General features: G+C 35.9%; 1 protein-coding gene across 1 annotated transcript in view; it reads left to right on the top strand.

Moving 5' to 3' along the window:
* Nucleotides 1-18,281, top strand: part of LOC148948901 (26S proteasome regulatory subunit 6A-B) — a 36,940-nt gene extending 18,659 nt beyond the window's left edge. The window contains exons 6-8 of the mRNA XM_089094814.1: nt 8,275-8,431; nt 11,959-12,136; nt 18,111-18,281. Coding sequence (XP_088950940.1) covers nt 8,275-8,431; nt 11,959-12,136; nt 18,111-18,221 — 446 coding nt within the window. The 3' untranslated portion in view covers nt 18,222-18,281. The remainder of the gene's footprint in view (nt 1-8,274; nt 8,432-11,958; nt 12,137-18,110) is intronic.
* The last annotated feature ends 429 nt before the right edge of the window (nt 18,282-18,710 follow it).

The raw sequence follows: 18,710 nt of genomic DNA, 5'->3' as shown, positions 1-18,710 counted from the left end.
TCAAGTTTTATCCGGTTCTTTTTTTTTGTCTTGGGAATATCTGGAGGTCTTTTCTTAATTTAGAAATTGTTCTTAACAAAATTCTTCCCTTTTTAAGAAGGGCTCAACATTTCTACTTAAGAGTACCAAATATCTTATTTTTAACATTTATTTTCATACTTTAATGCTGATGCATGCATTAACGTACCTGATCATACCTGATTGCTCAGGTATGAAAAATGAATGAGTAGAATAGTTATGTTAGTGCAATCGAATTTATCGTATGTTTTATGTTTTTTTCATGTAATTTAGCTAGCCTATCAGATCGCTTCTTCTGCATTGATATTTATAATTTTCTGCTCAAATTTAGTGCGTTGCGAATGATTTTTCTTGTAGGTGGCCGGAAAGAAATTGGGCGAGGAAGTGGGTAAAATTTATCATTCTTGTGAAAAAAAGCAAAGTTGGAATGTTCATAAAAAGTCCCTCGTAGAAGGGGGGGGGGGATCCGAAAAACACCAAAAATACATTTCACTTACGATTTTACTAAATAAAAAAGTGGAAATAGTCGCTTCAGTCTTCTCATTGAAGTATCCCTATTTAGGTTCTGTGGCGCTCAGTCACAGTAGCATCAATTTTACGTACGGATATTGTTTTTTTGTTTTTTTCATGGTTTTAAATTTTATTTCATTTTAAGTCATTTTAGATTTTATCTTTGCTTCTTAGCATTTGTTTGCTTTATCTTGACATTTCTCTTTGTTTTTGGAAATAGTTAAAAACAAGTTCGGTTTTGGAAAAGAAAGGGATGTTAAATGTTAAATATTTTTTAATTATAAATAAGTTAAATACTAATTATTTTTTTTTTAGTTCTTAGCTTCAAAGAATAAATTGGAGTGTCTTGGTGTTTTTAATATTTATTCTTTTGGGTATTATCGCACCCTGAGAACTCCGCACTCCGTTCATGAAAGAACGAATATTCTTTTCATAAAAATTCCTTTACTTTGCTATTGTATAATCAAAGTCTAGAAGATTGTTATCTCTCTGTTTAATACCTTTTTCTCCCATAGCCCATGTTGAATTTCTTAAGATAAAATCCATCAAATAATTAGTAACAAGGATGAAGACAACCCTGCTTAAAACCTGACTCCGTGTCGAAGCAGCCTTGACCTCGCTTCCTCCCTTAATCCCTATGATGTTGCTCTGTCTAATTTATCTGGTATATTATATGAAGTTTACCGATGTAGTTCTAAATCGAATTTAGATATGTTATAATTCTAGGAATGCCTTTTGGTTCTAATGTTTGTATTCAAATTCCTTAAGTCTCATCTCAATAGATGTACTGTCTCACCTTAAAAATTTGCAAATGAATTCAGGCAGAACATTGATATAAATCAACAAAGGCGGATCTAGAGCAAAATCTTGGGGGAGGGGGGTGATGTGACAAGGGTGCCAATAATTGACCAAATTGACAAGTTTATTTAAAAAAAAAGAGAAAAAGCAAATGAGGATCCGCCCCTGTTAAGATCAAGATAGAGATATAGTGATTGGCTTCTCCAGAAGGAAACATGTTAATAAAACAATTCTAACTTCATAATATGCAGACAAATTGCAGTCAACAGGTATTCCTGGCACTTCCACTTTTATTCGCTTTTTATCCCTTTCTTTTTTCTAAATATATTCTTTTTGTCCGTTCCTTAAATTGCGTGCTTCCGTATTTGAAGTATTAGTGACACAATTTATGTATATAAATACATTTATGCACGTTCCTATGTTCTCCATTGAAGAGTTCTTGAACACATCATGTGTAGTGCATTTCTCCCTAGCTCCTCCTTTGCGCGTGTGCAGTGACGAATTTATATACCTTTGCTGTGTTTTAATACGCTACTAAGAAATGCGACTATAATTCCCTCCGGCACCACTGATTACATCCATCTGTGGCGTTGGGAAGAGTTCCATTTCCGAAACAAACGTGCATGACTGTTTATATAAATGTACCTAGGCTGTGATTTGCGATAACAATAACAGTGGCGTTTTAAGAATCCCCAATGGCTTTCTTTGAAACAAAATGCTATCTACAACACTCTTTTATAGCCTGTTGTCGGAAAGTCAGATAACGATTGCTATCGCGAAAATTTCAAATACAAAAGTACGCATGATATTTTTCCCCTGTGGTGGCGCAGTGGATTTGACCTTAGCTTAGTAATACCGGGCCCAGATATTGAACCCGGCTGAAGCAACACACTGTAGGGCCGACATAGAACCTTAGTGTTCAAGAAGCGTCGTTATCCGATTGCTTGGGGACAAAGCAAGTTAAGGTATTTATTAAAAATATAAAAAAAAGAAGAAAAAGTGAATATAAATAGGAGTGGAGAAACATGCTATCTTCTGGAAATGTCTACCGCTAAAATAATTCCAAGATTAAAAGTAGAATTCTTAAAATGTAACTGAATACTTGAAAAAAATGGTATTGGAGCTCTTTTGACCTTTCATAGGCAGCGCGCCAGCGCTGCCCAAGTAAAGAACGATGTGGGCACAATGTGTTTTTTTTTTCACCCGGGCACTTCGTATCGAAGGAGTTGTCGTAGAAACTTCGAAAATGGTTCATTCGATTGGAAATTGGAGTGACTAGTGTCCTTTTCAATAGTCGAAAGGGATTGAAGGGCAGCTAGCTCCCCCACACGCTCAGCAGTCCCGCAAAACATCCAATCGAAATGTTGAGATAACCATTTAGATCATGGTAGTTAATTTCCGGATAGAAAACATCCTTTAGAGAAAGACACTCCCCTATAACCCTTGGGGAAAGGGTTTGAAGTTATGCCCTGAGGGCATATAAGAACAATGTTGGCACAATATACTATTTATTATTTTGTTCCTTTAGAGCAGGGCACTTCATATGGATGGGGTCGTCGTAGAAACTTCAAAAGGGGCTCATTCGATCGGAAATTCGAAGGGCTAGTACCCTTTTAATAGTCGAAAGTGATTGGAGGGCAACTAGCCCCCCGTCCTTCATTCCCCCAACAAATCCAATAAAAATTTTGAGATAGCCATTTTGTTCAGCGTAGTTGATTTCTATAAGAAAATATATTTTTGAGGAGGACACTCCCCCACAACCCTCAGGGCAAGGATTATAAGTTATGCCCTGGGGGCATATAAGGTTTTTATAGAAGGCGTTGTCGTAGAAACTTCGAAACAGGCTCATTCGATTGGAAATTCGAAGGGCTAGTAACCTTTTTAATATTCGAAAGTGATTGGAAGGCAATTAGCCCCCCCCCCCCCCCACGCCCATCATTCCCCCAAACACATCCAATCAAAATTTTGAGAGAGCTATCTTGTTCAGCGTAGTTGATTTCCAGATAGAAAATATTTTTTTGAGGAGGACACTCCCCCACGACCCTCAGGGAAAGGGTTTTAAGTTATTCCCTGGGGGTATATAAGGTTATTATAGAAGGTGTTGTCATAGAAGCTTCAAAATAGGCTCATTCGATTGGAAATTCGAAGGGCTAGTACCCTTTTTAATAGTCGAAAGTGATTGTAGGGCAACTAGCCCCTCCCCCTCCCCCCCCCCCCGCGCCTAACATTCCCCCAAACACATTCAATCAAAATTTTGAGATAGCTATTTTGTTCGGCGTAGTTGATTTCCGGAAAGAAAATATGTTTTGAGGAGGACACTCCCCCAAAGCCCTCAGGGCAGGGGTTTTAAGTTATGCCCTCGGGGCCTGTAAGGTTTTTAAAGAAGGCTTTGTCGTAGAAACCTAAAAAAAACTCATGCGATTGGAAATTCAAGGGGCTAGTGCCCTTTTTAATAGTCGAAAGTGATTGGAGGGCAACTAGCCCCCCCCCCCCCCACCGCACGCCCATCATTCCCCCAAACACATCCAATAAAAATTTTGAGGTAGCCATTTTGTTCAGCGTAGTTGGTTTTCAGATAGAAAATACATTTTTGAGGAGGACACTCCCCCACAACCCTCAAGTCAAGGGTTTTAAGTTATGCCCTGGCGGCATATAAGGTTTTATTGAAATCTTTGTATTAGAAACTTCAAATGAGCTCACTCATTGAAAACTAAAAGGGATTGTGTCTTTTTTAATAGTTGAAAGCGATTTGATAGCGACTATCACTCCACTCACGCTCACCATTTTCCCAAACACATCCAATCAAAATTTCGAGATATCCATTTTGTTCAACGTTGTTGAACGTTCTAGAAATTAGGTCTTTTAGGATGATAACCCCTCAGAGCCCTCAGTGCAAGGGTTGTAAGTTATGCTCTGGGGTCATATAAGGTTTATATAGAAAGGTGTTGTATAAATCATAGGCAGCACGATCGCGCTGCCTAAGTAAAGAACGGGGGCACTCGAGAACGAGACAAGAAACGGGGACTTAGTAAAGAGGAGGGCACTCCCCCACAACTCTCAGGGCAAGGGTTTATGCCCTGGGGGCATATAAGAACGATGTTGGCACAATGTAATATTTATTAATTTTTTCCTTTAGAGCAGGGCACCCCGTATCGAAGAAGTTGTTGTAGAAACTTCGAAAAGCGCTCATTCAATTGGAAATTGGAGTGGCTTGTGCCCTTTTTAATAGTCGAAAGTGATTGGAAGGCGACTAACACCCCTCTCACGCTCACCATTTCCCAAAACATATACAATCAAAATTTTGAGATAGCCATGTTGTTTAACGTAGTTGAAAGTTCTGGAAATTCGGTCTTAAAGGATGACAACCACCCTAAAAGATCTTAGGGTAAGGGCTGTATTTTATACCCTGGGGGGCATATAAGGTGTCTTTAGAAAGCGTTGTCGTTTCCAAAAGGGGTCATTCGATTGGAAATCGAAAGGCCTAGTGCCCATTTTAATAGTCGAAAGTGATTGGAAGGCTTGACATTTTTATAGTAAAGATCGAAGCGGGTATAATGTATCATTTTTTGTTGTTGTTTAGACCAGGGGACTTCGTATCGAAGGAGTTGTCGTGGGAACTTCGAAAAGGGCTCATTCGATTGAAAATAGAAAAGGGCTGATGCCCTTTTTAATAGTCTAAAGTGATTTGAGGGCAACTAATCCCCCTCCCACCTTCCCACGCCAACCCTCCCATTGTCTGCTCTTAAAATTTAACCAAATCAAAATAGCGTAAGTGTATCCAAGCTATCAAAGAAAGTAAACAGATTTTTTTGCGAATGGTATCAAGTTTTCCATTTCAGGTCAACTAGAGGAGGTATGAAACTAAATTAAACTGTACTATTTGTGTCCAGATTTTTAAAAGGGTGTATGCTGTTAACAATTGCTGAAAATTTTCTCCAGCATACAAATAGCAGGCCAAACTATAAAGTCTTAAAAAACAAAAAGATTTAAAGTATTATTTTCTTTTTCCCTGAAAAGACTATGTCAATATAAAACGAACTTATATTTTTTCACTAAAGTGCAAATTTTGTTTTGGCCTTGGGAAGGCATAGGGGTTTTGCGCCCAACTTATGTTAATTTCTGCTCGTTTTGAGTTTGACTCGGTTAATTATTGTAATTTCTGTTCGTTTTGGGTTTCATTTATTTATCGATGCTGATTTGTAGTAATTTCACGCTTGGAAAATTATTTGATTTTATTTTTGCTCGTTTTTGTTTAATGGAGTTCTTTACTTTTCTTTGAAAAACTTATTTTGTGGAAAAAGTTTTTTAAATTAAATGCTTAAACTAGACAATTCCACGTTTAACTTTTGTTTAATAGATAACAGACATTCGTCTGTTATTTTGATTCATTGTTTTGACTTCGTTATTTGTTGTAACTTATCAGAATTGAATCTGTGGGGGGGGGAGGGGTGAACCTCACTCCTCTGCTCTTTATGAAACTCAAGTTAAGTACTATAATTAAATGAAATGTTAAGAAAATCAAAGTAGATTGAGCTTGTTTTGTCGTCTCCTAAATTATGATACCCAGATGAACTTAAAAATGATGCTCAGTGTTTTCTGAAAAATTTTGTTGTGATGAAAGAGCGATGTTGTTATCGATTTTTTTTCCGGTAAAGAGTATATGGAGTTTTTAGGGTTACGTATGAAGCAAAGAAGAAGAAAAATAATGAATGAAAAATAAAATCAAATAGGTGAGAAAAGCGAGGGTAGTGCCAACCAGTTTTTCCACCGGATGACACTACCCTCATTTTTCTCGCCTATTTGATTTGATTTTATTTTTCTTTTATTTATTTTTTCTTCTTTGCTTCAAATGTGGGGCTTTGGAATGTGTGCCTGTGTTGAAAACTTTGCAATGATTCGATTTAAAAAAAATTTAACTCTGCATAAGCTACACTGAAATTGAGGAAATAACAAAGATTAGCTGCTGAAAAAGGAATTACAGATTTCGGTTCTTCTCCAATTTCTCTGTCGCTCCGTATTAATCACATGTTCAATGTTGCATTATTTGTTACCACAGTACAGTGGATAGGAGACTCTAAGTGACTAGGAAGAATCTGAGTTCACGCCACTTTGGGGTAACGATATACACGGATTGGTCTTGTCGCGTTAGATGGTACAGATTGTTGGACAAAAATTTTGCAGTTGGATTTTGTGTGTTGACATTAAATTCGATATTGATTGTCCTGGAATTCTGTCTCGTTGAGATTCGACTGTTCAGGTCGTTGTTCTTCTAATGGCGCATAATTTTCAACAATTTTGAATTTGTGTTTTGCGGGGTTATTCTTTATGTTTTTTGGGGTTAAGCAAAAGTAGTTTGCCTAAGCTCTTCCGTTCTAAGATGAAAGTGCTTGTCAATTTTTGCTTATTCCAAAAAGCTCTCATTTACCTGAACCCTTAACTATGAAAATTTGAATTCTGATCGCGCTTCGACTGCAGAGAACAACTGTCTTAAAGTCTTTGGGCAAGATATCATTGGTTGTAGCTACCTCCCTAACGATTTTTAAGTGAATCCGGGAAATTAATATGAATGATAAAGCAAGGTGAGGCTCGAATTCACAGCACGCATCTGAAATTTGGCTACTTATATACCTTTGACCAAAGTATTAGTCTCATAAAATTAAAGTAGATCTGAGGACTTGCGCAAAGGTCGCAGAAGGGGCACCCGCTTCTTCTTTCTGACATATTTTTTAGACCGTTTGATTATTCTGAGTCAAATGGCTATCTATAAGTTTTGACCGATCCCAGGGGGGTTACAACTGTGTCAATAGAAAAAGGAGTATTTGAAGGGGAAGAGCTTATTGGCAATGTAATCCCTTTTTGGCCTTAAATAGGGTACTAAGATAAGGCTATATGTTGGTTTGATATAATCTGATGATTATTGTAACTATAAGTTTCCTAGTTCCTTAGTCTTTTCTTGGGCTCTTAATCCTGGTACCTATGCAGGATATCTCCTTTCCTCCGACCTGTCCCCATTGGCACCAATTGAGGAGGCGAGGGGGCACTCCTTCATAATCTTCATAAACGTCAAGTTTTTAGGGTTGTATGGTCAAGGTGTTATTTTAGGGTTAAAAATTACTATATAAAGTTTGTTTTTCATGGGAATTAAACCTATTTTTGTCGTCTTTAAGGTAAAGAAAAATCTTAAGGTAAAGTTAAGGTCTGTAACTGAAACTCATTGTTTTTAGTTCACAAAACACAATTTGTGTGTTTTATACAACATAAAATTTAGAAATGTACATACAACACACACAATTTGTGTGTGTTGTATGAAAATATACTATTTTCTTCAGGGTATTAGCAAGCTAAATCCATTTTATTTTCTCTGCTTTTATGAGAAAGTTGCACATACATATTGTAACTTGTTCTTATAATTGCTGCTGGTCCCATAAAGTCATGATGGAAAGTAAGTTCATTTATTTAAGTCATTTAACAAGAGATACATGAGAAAATTTATCTTTTTTTGGACTTGGGTCAGGTTAATGCTGAACACTGTCTGATTCTACGATAATATATATATATATATATATATATATATATATATATATATATATATATATATATATATATATATATATATATATATATATATATATATATATATATATATATATATATATATTATATTTCATTTTTATGAATCCAACTAATTTTAGTGATTTAGATAGGAGCGTTCCTATTTCACTCAGAGCAACTGTTCACAGTTACGATGCAAGTATCAGCAAAAACTTTTTCTACTGTGTTATTTAACAGCAGGCCTTGTGTCATTTCAAATGACCTTCTGGCATTTAACAGCAGGAACCTGCATTCGTAAAGTTATCTTTTTCTATACTTAGGGCCGGCTAATGCTGAACACTCCATGTCTGATTTTAATCACTGTTTTCATGATGTTAATTTTTTTTTTCATCTAAGGAACTAAGCGCTTTGATTCTGAGAAGGCTGGTGACAGGGAAGTCCAGAGAACCATGTTAGAACTACTCAATCAGCTAGATGGTTTCAGCTCAACCTCTGACATAAAAGTTATTGCAGCCACTAATCGCGTTGATATTCTTGATCCTGCATTGCTAAGGTATTTATGTTGTGTCGTTTGTGCTAATTAAAAAAAAAAAAAAAATTGAAAATAAAACAAAGAAGTACAATGTCGAAATGGATGCAAAAACTAGTCGGAAATGTAAAAAATAAATTAATAAGACTGGAGATAGATATTCTATGTCTGGTACATATGGCTGTCTAAATTCAAAAGATGCTCCTAAATTAAATACTGCGAAGGTCAACCTGATTAGTCAATAGCGTTTAAAGAAAGTAAAATTACATCTGATTGTTTTAATGTCATTGGAACATCACGTAACTATATGTATCTTACAGAAGAAAAAAAATCAGAAGCGTTTTCCATTATAAAAGGACCTTTTAATTACGCTGAACAAAATGGCTATGTCAAAATTCAGATTGGATGTGTTTGGGGAAATGGTGGGAGTGGGAGGAGGGGTTAGTTGCCCTCCGATTACTTTCGACTATTAAAAAGGGCACTAGCCATTTCATTTTCAGTCGAATGAGCTCTTACGACGACAATCTTCATTGAGAAAGGCAGTTATTCAGTTTTTTTCATTGGCCAAAAACTTTGCCAAATTTTCACTTTTTGTCAAATTGAAAAATAGCAATATAGGCGAAAAATCTGAAAAAATAAGCTCAGATCATGTGACACTAAACTGCTTAAGAAAGTGCAGCTTTCCTTTGAAGGTGTAGCTGTCTTTGGGAACAAATATATTACATTTGAATTTTTACAAAAAAATGTATCAAATTTATCGAATTAGTTTGGTTATTTTCTCGTTTCAGTGTGGCAACACTGGCGAAAATGTGGGACCGCCCGAAAAGCTTTATAATTTTTAAATTAGGAAAGGACAAATCTTAAAAAATCATCAGGGGACCAAAAACTTTTATTTTGATGTCCTTGGTATTTAAAGCTCGCCTCAGCTACGAAAATTCAAACTATACGATGTGAATTGCAAGCGATAATTTCGACGGAATATGTGCCCCGTCATCAGAGCCCTTCCTAGGGTTGGTGGTCCAAGGGGCAAAATTAATTACAGTCCCTCCTTCCCGTCTCAAATATGAGCAAAAAAGTAGATTTGAAGTAACCCCCTTCCCAGCTGCGACCCCCTCCCCAGCCTCGGCTCCTGACCGTGGCAGGGGGGTGGGGTACCCCACTCCCCCCTTGAAAGGCTCTGCTTGTCATCCTCAGGCTTGTCGGATTTGAAAATCATTGCTTGTAATTCACATTGTGCAGTTTGAATTTCCGTAGCTAAGATGAGCTTAAAATATCAAAGACACCAAAGTGAGCTTAGATGAAGCTCAGTTTTGTTTAGCTCAAACCTAAGGTGAAGCTCACTTAGGAGAGCTTAAACATCAGTATGCTATGCTTATTAATTTTTAATTTTGAAAGTAGCATTTAAAATACATATTTTCAACATAGCTAATTAAAAGAAGAAAAAATAACCAGGACGATTAAAATCGTATAACAAAAGTTTAGAACTTAGTTTCTCCTTCTGGGTATTTTATGTCAAAAAGAGGCACTAGGAATTTATGGGCTCTTATTTTTTATCGATTTCATAAATGTAACATTTTTGAATGTTTGAATGTTTCTATGTTTCTTTCCTGTTGTTGAATTTTTTTACTTCTAACCAATCGATATCATATATGTAACATTTTTTGCGTCCAAGGTTTTCATTTTCTTGTTACCGTTTTGGTACTTTTTATTTTTTCCCTCTCTTTTATAAACTATTAGGAAATAAACTTCTTATAAATTATTTTATGATATTAATAATGTATTAACAGCTATTTTGGAGAGCTGTGCAAGTCAATGTTGGTCATTAGCTTAAATCGCAGTTGCCAGGGGATGGTCAAATACAAATGGTTTGGTGGATAATTTTTTACCTATTTTGCATTGTTTCAACGTCATTTAATAGTTTGTTGATAGTCAATCAGTGCTACAAGTTAAATATGAATCATTGGGCTCTTTGAATGAACTAGGTATATTATATAGGTTCGAAACTTATTTACATAGTTAAATTTGTTATACTAATTAACTATATTAACACATAAACTAACCAGTGGCGCCAATTCCTGGAAATGTTGTAAAAAGAGGAAAAACGTATTTTTTTCAAATCTAGAGGTGCAAAAACCTTGAAGAGGGCAAATGCCCCCCCCACCCTCATTGGTGCTACTGTAACCTTGCTAAGATGTGCTCAAAGGGAGGATGAGCAGGGCAAGGTATTTTTAAGCCCATTCCAATCCTCCTGATCTGTATTCCTTTTTTGATACTCCATTTGAAAACAGCTAAGCTAACGGCTTTTGCAATTATCTCAGAAGTGTGGAGATGTCACAAGTGACCTTTTGGCGTGAGAGTCCTGTTGCTAAAAAAAAAATATTGTTTGGGAACGGTGGTTCCAATTTCTTTTTAAAACAGGTTCATGCGTAAAGGCTGCTTTCTCTAATAATTTATTTGACATTATATCAGATAAATTTACTGATATCCAAGAGGTCACCAAAAGCAAAGAAAAGTTGATATTCCACTTTTTCTTCTAATCCAGGCTATTGGTTTTGTTGATGTGCTTGAGTATGATTTAATGAGCTTTCTTTAGTATAATATGATGTATTTGATATGATATGATACACGATGGTATGATGAGGAGGTTGTAAGGAGGGATTTAAAGGAAATTGGAACTCCTTGGGAGGGTGTAAATATACAGGCCCTAAATAGATTGGTTTTGAAAAAAAAACGTTTGTAGCTGTGTTGGCTTGAGTACGTATGTACATTAGAACATTTTACTATGCACTTAGTCAAACTTGATTAGAAAAAAAATATTTATTATTTGATAGTGAAAGCGCTTTACTAATTGTTGGTACAAATCTTTTTAAATAAGGTCTTATTTTGGGGGAAGCATGAATGGTCTTAACCTGTTGAAGCACAGTGGTTTGATGCTCTGCTTGGCAATCCGGGGTCCAGGGTTTGATCCCCGCCGCACCAAGGTTGGGCGACATGCTTGCTACTTGTCCCTGTAAAAAAGACCCAACAACTGAACGTGGAGTCGACGCCCTATGCGCCAGCAATGGCGCTGGAGTATCTTTATCCTTTTAATGCTCTTTGGGACTCGTCCCTATGTCCCCTTGTCTTGGAGGATAATCTTGTCTTTACAATACGGGATTTTTGTTAACAAATACATAGATGATGATGGGTGTATTGGACCAAATGTACTGTTCTAAAGAGTAAATAAGTTTTTGGTCAAATTAAGAAATAGCCTTTTCGAAAACAGGTTTCTAGTGTTATTTTCTTTTATCATATCCAATATAAGCTTGATTTATATAAGGCTTCTATGTGGGGGTTTCCGCCCTACAAGTTCTTCTCCTTAGCTCTGCCTTCAGCTCCATAAGGTTTCCTCAACGCACGTCTATCTTCGTTTCCTGCAAATCTTTGTTGAGTATCTTTAACTATTCGAATAGTAATTGCTTTTTTTTGTTATTATTTTTGAATAATTTAAATTAGTAGATACAATTTTTAAGTTATCGAAATTTTAATGGTATGAATCATACCATTTGTAGATCTGGGCGTTTAGACAGAAAGATTGAATTTCCACATCCAAACGAAGAGGCGAGAGCCCGAATTATGCAAATTCATTCAAGAAGAATGCATGTTAGTCCCGACGTCAACTATGAAGAGCTATCCAGAGCCACTGACGATTTCAATGGAGCGCAGTGTAAAGCTGTATGCGTTGAAGCTGTAAGTTTCTTTTATTCATTTTAAATTAATAAAAGCGAATTAGTAATGAATAGGAACTGGAATACTTAGTATTAAAGTAAAAATATGTCGTTTTTTTTCTACAGGAAAGTCAATCCGTTATATGGTAAAGCCATTAGATACCTTGAAAATTATTTTACGAGCGCCAGCGTCGGTTGAAATTTCCCAGCACCATAAGGAACTCCCAAAGCCATTCTGGTAAAAATTTACAGGGATCTTAAATCTGTTATCAGTCGGAAAAGCTAACGAGATGCTAGTTTAAAATGAAGAAAACGTTCAATCTCGTACTAAATGTTAAGCAAAGCGATGTCTATTCAATATACATACATCATGAATAACATGCATCCTGTGTCGATAAGCTTTTTAGTCAATATATTAAGCACAACAGGGAACTCCCGAAGTTGTCAAATCACTCAAATGATAGTTCCTTTGAGCTATTGTTAACGTTTTCAAAGAAGGTGCGCTAGAATATTTTTAGGGACTGCCCTTTCATGAACTTTAAAAAGAAAATTCTGCTCTATCTAATCAGAAAAACAAACTTTACGCTTTCTAATAATGAAAGTTTCTTTAAATCTGAATATCTCCGGCCCAAAACGGGAGAAGCTAAATGGTTTTTCTAGGATTTCCAGCAGAGTAGCTGTCAGCTTATAGCTTTCTGTCGGTTATTTGAATCTCTTGCTCAAGCTGTAAAAGCTATGGCAAGACTGCCCAGTCAGTCCTAAGTAGTATGGCCACATGAACAAATCAACTTTAGAATGGATGAGATATGGCAATTCTTTAAGCTACCGCCACCTCTTAAATTTTGACGGTAAAAATATTGCTAAAAATAAAAATAATACACATGTTTCCAACCTATTAGTGTCACCCCCCCCCCTCCCCCCAATCCTGGTTAATAGTAAAGTAAGTCAGCTTACAATCTATTATTATAAATATATAATTTTAGCCTAATTGTCTGCTTTGACATTAAAGCCCAATTATCTTGTTAGCTATTACATGCTAATTCATTTTTATAAGTTATCTGGACTTATATTTACATGAAATCTGTTAATGAATAAATTAAATTTTTTCTGTAAATAAGTTCTGACCAGCACTTGCCCCATAGTCATTGATATTGCCACCTCTCTGAAGGTTCCGGTCCCATAAGCTGAGAAATACTTGCTTGAGTTAACCCCATATCGCGTTTATACGACTTTGGAAATTTTGATTTAAGCATCTTCTTAAGGAGAAACGAGTATCTGAATAAGTTAACAACTTCTTTTTCGAAAATGGGATTTTCGAAAATGCCATATGGGATTCATTGATTCCTTTTTGGCATCTCTTAGTTTTTGACCAGATCGATGTTCAGTTTGAGCTGAGCTTTCTCTAGTGATTATGTGACGGAATGTCAAAAACCATGGTTTTTTACATTTAAACCTTGAGGTTCGACTTTAGAATTATATTCAAGGCCTATTCAGGGGGGGGGGCTTCCGGGTTTGAACCAACCCTTAAAGTTTTTTCCGACTCTGAAAAAGGTAACAAAATGCATATAAGTTAATTCTTGATGCGTTTTGTAAAGATTTTTCCTTTTTGTAAATCCCTCCCCCCCCCGAACAAAATCTTTGATGCGGCTTGGTCATACATGTCCGAAATGAAAGTATATGTTACCGAACTATCCCGAAATGGACTGAAAAATAAACCTAGATCCAGAATGAAAGTTCTTTTGCAAAAATTCCTCAGCCCTATTTATAAAACTCGTCGAATTGGGTTTTCAGAATCAGACTCTTATAATAAGACATTACCTCAAACGGCACTATCTCACGTTGCAGAATTTCTTGGGGAAACCAAACTACGGTTTTTAACTTTTCATGGGGGGTTTTTCGAATCTATTTCTTCTGTTCAAGGCTTTCCCTCAAATTCAAATTCGCATAAATGGAAAAAAAGAAAAATGCAGAAATAAAGTTATTCGAATTTTATAGTTTTTGTTATTTTGTTGGTTTTTTTTTTCAGTCCGTTTCGGTTCGAGGGTTTGACTGTCAAGACGCTGTGAAAATAAGTCTGAAGCTGAGTAATGAGATTCAAATAATCAGGCTTTTCTAGAAAAAGCAACTAACATTTTAATATGCGGTGCTAATGATTGCTAAATTTTAATATACGATGTTGACTAGATCCACTTTAAATTGGCATTGTCAATCCCTCAATCTCTTGTGAAATGATTACCCTATGTGAAGTGATCTCATGTGTAGTGATTAAACATTATTAGTGGAAAAATACTCAAATATTTAACGCTTTCTAACTTATTTCTAAAGAAGTATGAAATACGCCCTTTCGTTTTGATTCGATATTCGATATATCCTTTCGATGTTCGACAATTTGTGTTTCAGATTTATGCTAACACTTGTACAGAACCCTTTATGTGTGAATAAAAATAATGTGCATATTCTAAGCGTAAAAATTAAAAAATATATATTATGCCACGACTCATGTCACAAATTTGCTGATGAACTATTTAGGAACGTCACGATATGGCTGAAGGATTTTCTGTGTTGGTATTTATGTCAAAAAGAAAAAATCTCCTTGGTTATTAGTTCGTTTTTTTTTTGTAAATGACTAATACATTTAAATTCTTATTAACTTTGTTTATGTTTCATCAGGTGAACTTAACCGTACTCTTTGTATGTATAAGTATCCCACTTTTACATATATATGTTACCGTGAATGTCCGAAATCTGGTCAATGTAAACATTCACCGGTGAATGTTCGAAATTGATTTTTCTCTGCTTGGATTCAGTTAGCTTTGCGAGTCAGCTTTTTGTCTTATGCAAGCTATGATGGTAAGAGTTAGGTTAGATTATGTTAGTTTAGGTTAGGTTAAATGTGGTTCTGAATATCAGAAATGAGGTAAAAACCTAACCTAAGCTAACCCAGCCTAACCTCCCCTAATGAAACCTAATCTATTCTGACCTGATCTGTCATCATCAAACCTTGCATTTGACTGAAAAGGTTAACCGGCAATGTTGACTAAATCCAAGGAGAAAACAGATATTTCGGATATTCACTGGTGAATGGCGACATTCGCCAATTTGCGGACATAAACCAATGTTGTTGATAATAAATGGTGTAAGATGGGAATAGATGTCAGTGCTAGTCTGTGATTATTCATGTTATTCAAAGCCTTCGAATTTTAAAATTGACACTAATACGACGTTGAATCACTCATATTACTCAATTTTCTAAAACCATTAACATTATCTGTGTTGCTTTTAGAAAACGTCTTTTTTGGGACATTTTAAGAAGCCTGAGAAAAGGAATTTTGGTCTCTTAAAGCTGGGAAGATGACCAATAAGTATTAATCGACAGCGCAAATAAGGCCTAGATAAAGCATATGAGCTTCATACCTTTGCTATATCCTGATATATAGGGTTTTAAAGAATCTATAAAAATGTGTCTAGTGGCATCAATTAGCGGGAGGGGGCAGTCCGCATACTGTAAGTGTAGGCCAACTTCGGCCAACTTTAGGCCAACTTCGATTCAGTCCTTAAATGTTGGTTTCGGCATAAAAAGATACTTTTAAAGCTCTATAGTGTGAGTTCAGACGGCAATTACTCCAACTTAAAACGTTAAAGGAATAAGGTTATGTACTAGTTACCAGTACCTAAAAGCATCTTTTAACTTTAAGTAGCGGTTTTTGTCTTTAAGAGTGTCATACAAAAAAACTGCATTAATTAAAAGTTTTATCCCATATCGTATTTTTATTCACTTCAATTGCAGATTCTCTTCCTTTTAGGGTTTGATTACGTTTCGAGGAGAAGCTACATCGTATTTTTATTCCGTTCAATTGCAGATTCTCTTCCTTATAGGGTTTGATTGCGCTTCGAAGAGAAGCTACTACGCATTTTTATTCCGTTCAATTGCAGATTCTCTTCCTTATAGGGTTTGATTACGTTTCGAAGAGAAGCTACTCAGTATTTTTAGTCCGTTCAATTGCAGATTCTCTTCCTTATAGGGTTTGATTACGTTTCGAAGAGAAGCTACTACGTATTTTTATTCCGTTCAATTGCAGATTCTCTTCCTTTTAGGGTTTGAGAGAAGCTACTACGTATTTTTATTCCGTTCAATTGCAGATTCTCTTCCTTATAGGGGTGGATTACGTTTCGAAGAGAAGCTACTACGTATTTTTATTCTGTTCAATTGCAGATTCTCTTCCTTATAGGGTTTGATTACGTTTCGAAGAGAAGCTAGTACGTGTTTTTATTCCGTTCAATTGCAGATTCTCTTCCTTATAGGGTTTGATTACGCTTCGAAGAGAAGCTACTACGTATTTTTATTCCGTTCAATTGCAGATTCTCTTCCTTATAGGGTATGATTGCGCTTCGAAGAGAAGCTACTACGCGTTTTTATTCAGTTCAATTGCAGATTCTCTTCCTTATAGTGTATGATTACGTTTCGAAGAGAATCTACTACGTATGTTTATTCCGTTCACTTGCAGATTCTCTTCCTTATAGGGTTTGATTACGTTTCGAAGAGAATCTACTACGTATTTTTATTCCGTTCAATTGCAGATTCTCTTCCTTATAGGGTTTGATTACGTTTCGAAGAGAAGCTACTACGTATTTTTATTCCGTTCAATTGCAGATTCTCTTCCTTATAGGGTTTGATTACGTTTCGAAGAGAAAGCTACTACGTATTTTTTTCCGTTCAATTGCAGTATCTCTTCCTTATAGGTTATGATTACGTTTCGAAGAGAAGCTACTACGTCTTTTTATTCCGTTCAATTGCAGATTCTCTTCCTTATAGGGTATGATTACGTTTCGAAGAGAACCTACTGCGTATATTTATTCCGTTCAATTGCAGATTCTCTTCCTTTTAGGGTATGATTGCGTTTCGAAGAGAAGTTACTGCGTGTTTTTATTCCGTTCAATTGCAGATTCTCTTCCTTATAGGGCATGATTACGTTTCGAAGAGAAGCTACTACGTATTTTTGTTCCGTTCAATTGCAGATTCTCTTCCTTATAGGGTTTGATTACGTTTCGAAGAGAACCTACTACGTATTTTTGTTCCGTTCAATTGCAGATTCTCTTCCTTATAGGGTTTGATTACGTTTCGAAGAGAAGCTACTACGTATTTTTATTCCGTTCAATTGCAGATTCTCTTCCTTATAGGGTATGATTACGTTTCGAAGAGAAGTTACTGCGTATTTTTATTCCGTTCAATTGCAGATTCTCTTCCTTATAGGGCATGATTACGTTTCGAAGAGAAGCTACTACGTATTTTTGTTCCGTTCAATTGCAGATTCTCTTCCTTATAGGGTTTGATTACGTTTCGAAGAGAAGCTACTGCGTATTTTTATTCCGTTCAATTGCAGATTCTCTTCCTTATAGGGTATGATTACGTTTCGAAGAGAAGCTACTACGTATTTTTGTTCCGTTCAATTGCAGATTCTCTTCCTTTTAGGGTATGATTACGTTTCGAAGAGAAGCTACTACGTATTTTTATTCCGTTCAATTGCAGATTCTCTTCCTTTTAGGGTTTGATTGCTCTTCGAAGAGAAGCTACTACGCATTTTTATTCCGTTCAATTGCAGATTCTCTTCCTTATAGGGTTTGATTACGTTTCGAAGAGAAGCTACTACGTATTTTTATTCCGTTCAATTGTAGCTTCTCTTTCTTATAGGGTATGATTACGTTTCGAAGAGAAACTACTACGTACTTTTATTCCGTTCAATTGCAGATTCTCTTCCTTATTGGGTTTGATTACGTTTCGAAGAGAAGTTACTACGTATTTTTATTCCGTTCAATTGCAGATTCTCTTCCTTATAGGGTATGATTACGTTTCGAAGAGAAGCTACATCGTATTTTTATTCCGTTCAATTGCAGATTCTTTTCCTTATAGATTCTCTTCCTTATAGGGTTTGATTGCGCTTCGAAGAGAAGCTACTACGTATTTTATTCCGTTCAATTGCAGATTCTCTTCCTTTTAGGGTATGATTGCTCTTCGAAGAGAAGCTACAACGGTTAATCATGAAGATTTCATGGATGCAATTGTTGAGGTTCAAGCAAAGAAAAAGACGAATTTGTACTATTATGCGTAATTCTTTCCGTTTTACGTTTTCGATTTTTGTTTTCAATTTCCCATTAAAAATTAATCTGAATCAGTTTATTTTTGTTGTAGGCAGGATATCCAATTCAAGGTTATTCTTATACATGTTGTGTGTACCTTTTTTTTAAATGCTGATCTCTTTTTTCGCTTTTTTCGATATTTTCACCTTGAAACTTAAAAGTTATATTGCATTATAGCGATTGGATATAATCGGTATTCAGGGCTGTATCCAGTATTTTTTTTGTGGGGGGGGTCACAAAAAAATACTTTAAGAAACCCATAAAAAATTTTATATTAATTTTTGTTACGTGTTAACGAGTCGAAAAAAAATTTCCGGGAGGGGGGGGGGTAAAACAGAGCCTTTTGGGGAGAGGGGGTGAAATATATTTCTCCGATCCCCACGAAGAGTATACGCCACAATCTTTTTTCGTGTCGTTATATAGGCTCTTTGGCAATTTCAGTAAATAAAGGCAACGGTTCA

Source organism: Artemia sp. Qi Xiang Cuo, chromosome 9 (genome assembly GCF_049724085.1).
Source record: "Artemia sp. Qi Xiang Cuo chromosome 9, ASM4972408v1, whole genome shotgun sequence".
NCBI classification, from domain to species: domain Eukaryota; kingdom Metazoa; phylum Arthropoda; class Branchiopoda; order Anostraca; family Artemiidae; genus Artemia; species Artemia sp. Qi Xiang Cuo.
Note: the sequence above shows the minus strand (reverse complement) of the source record. Positions and strands in the feature narration are given on the sequence as shown.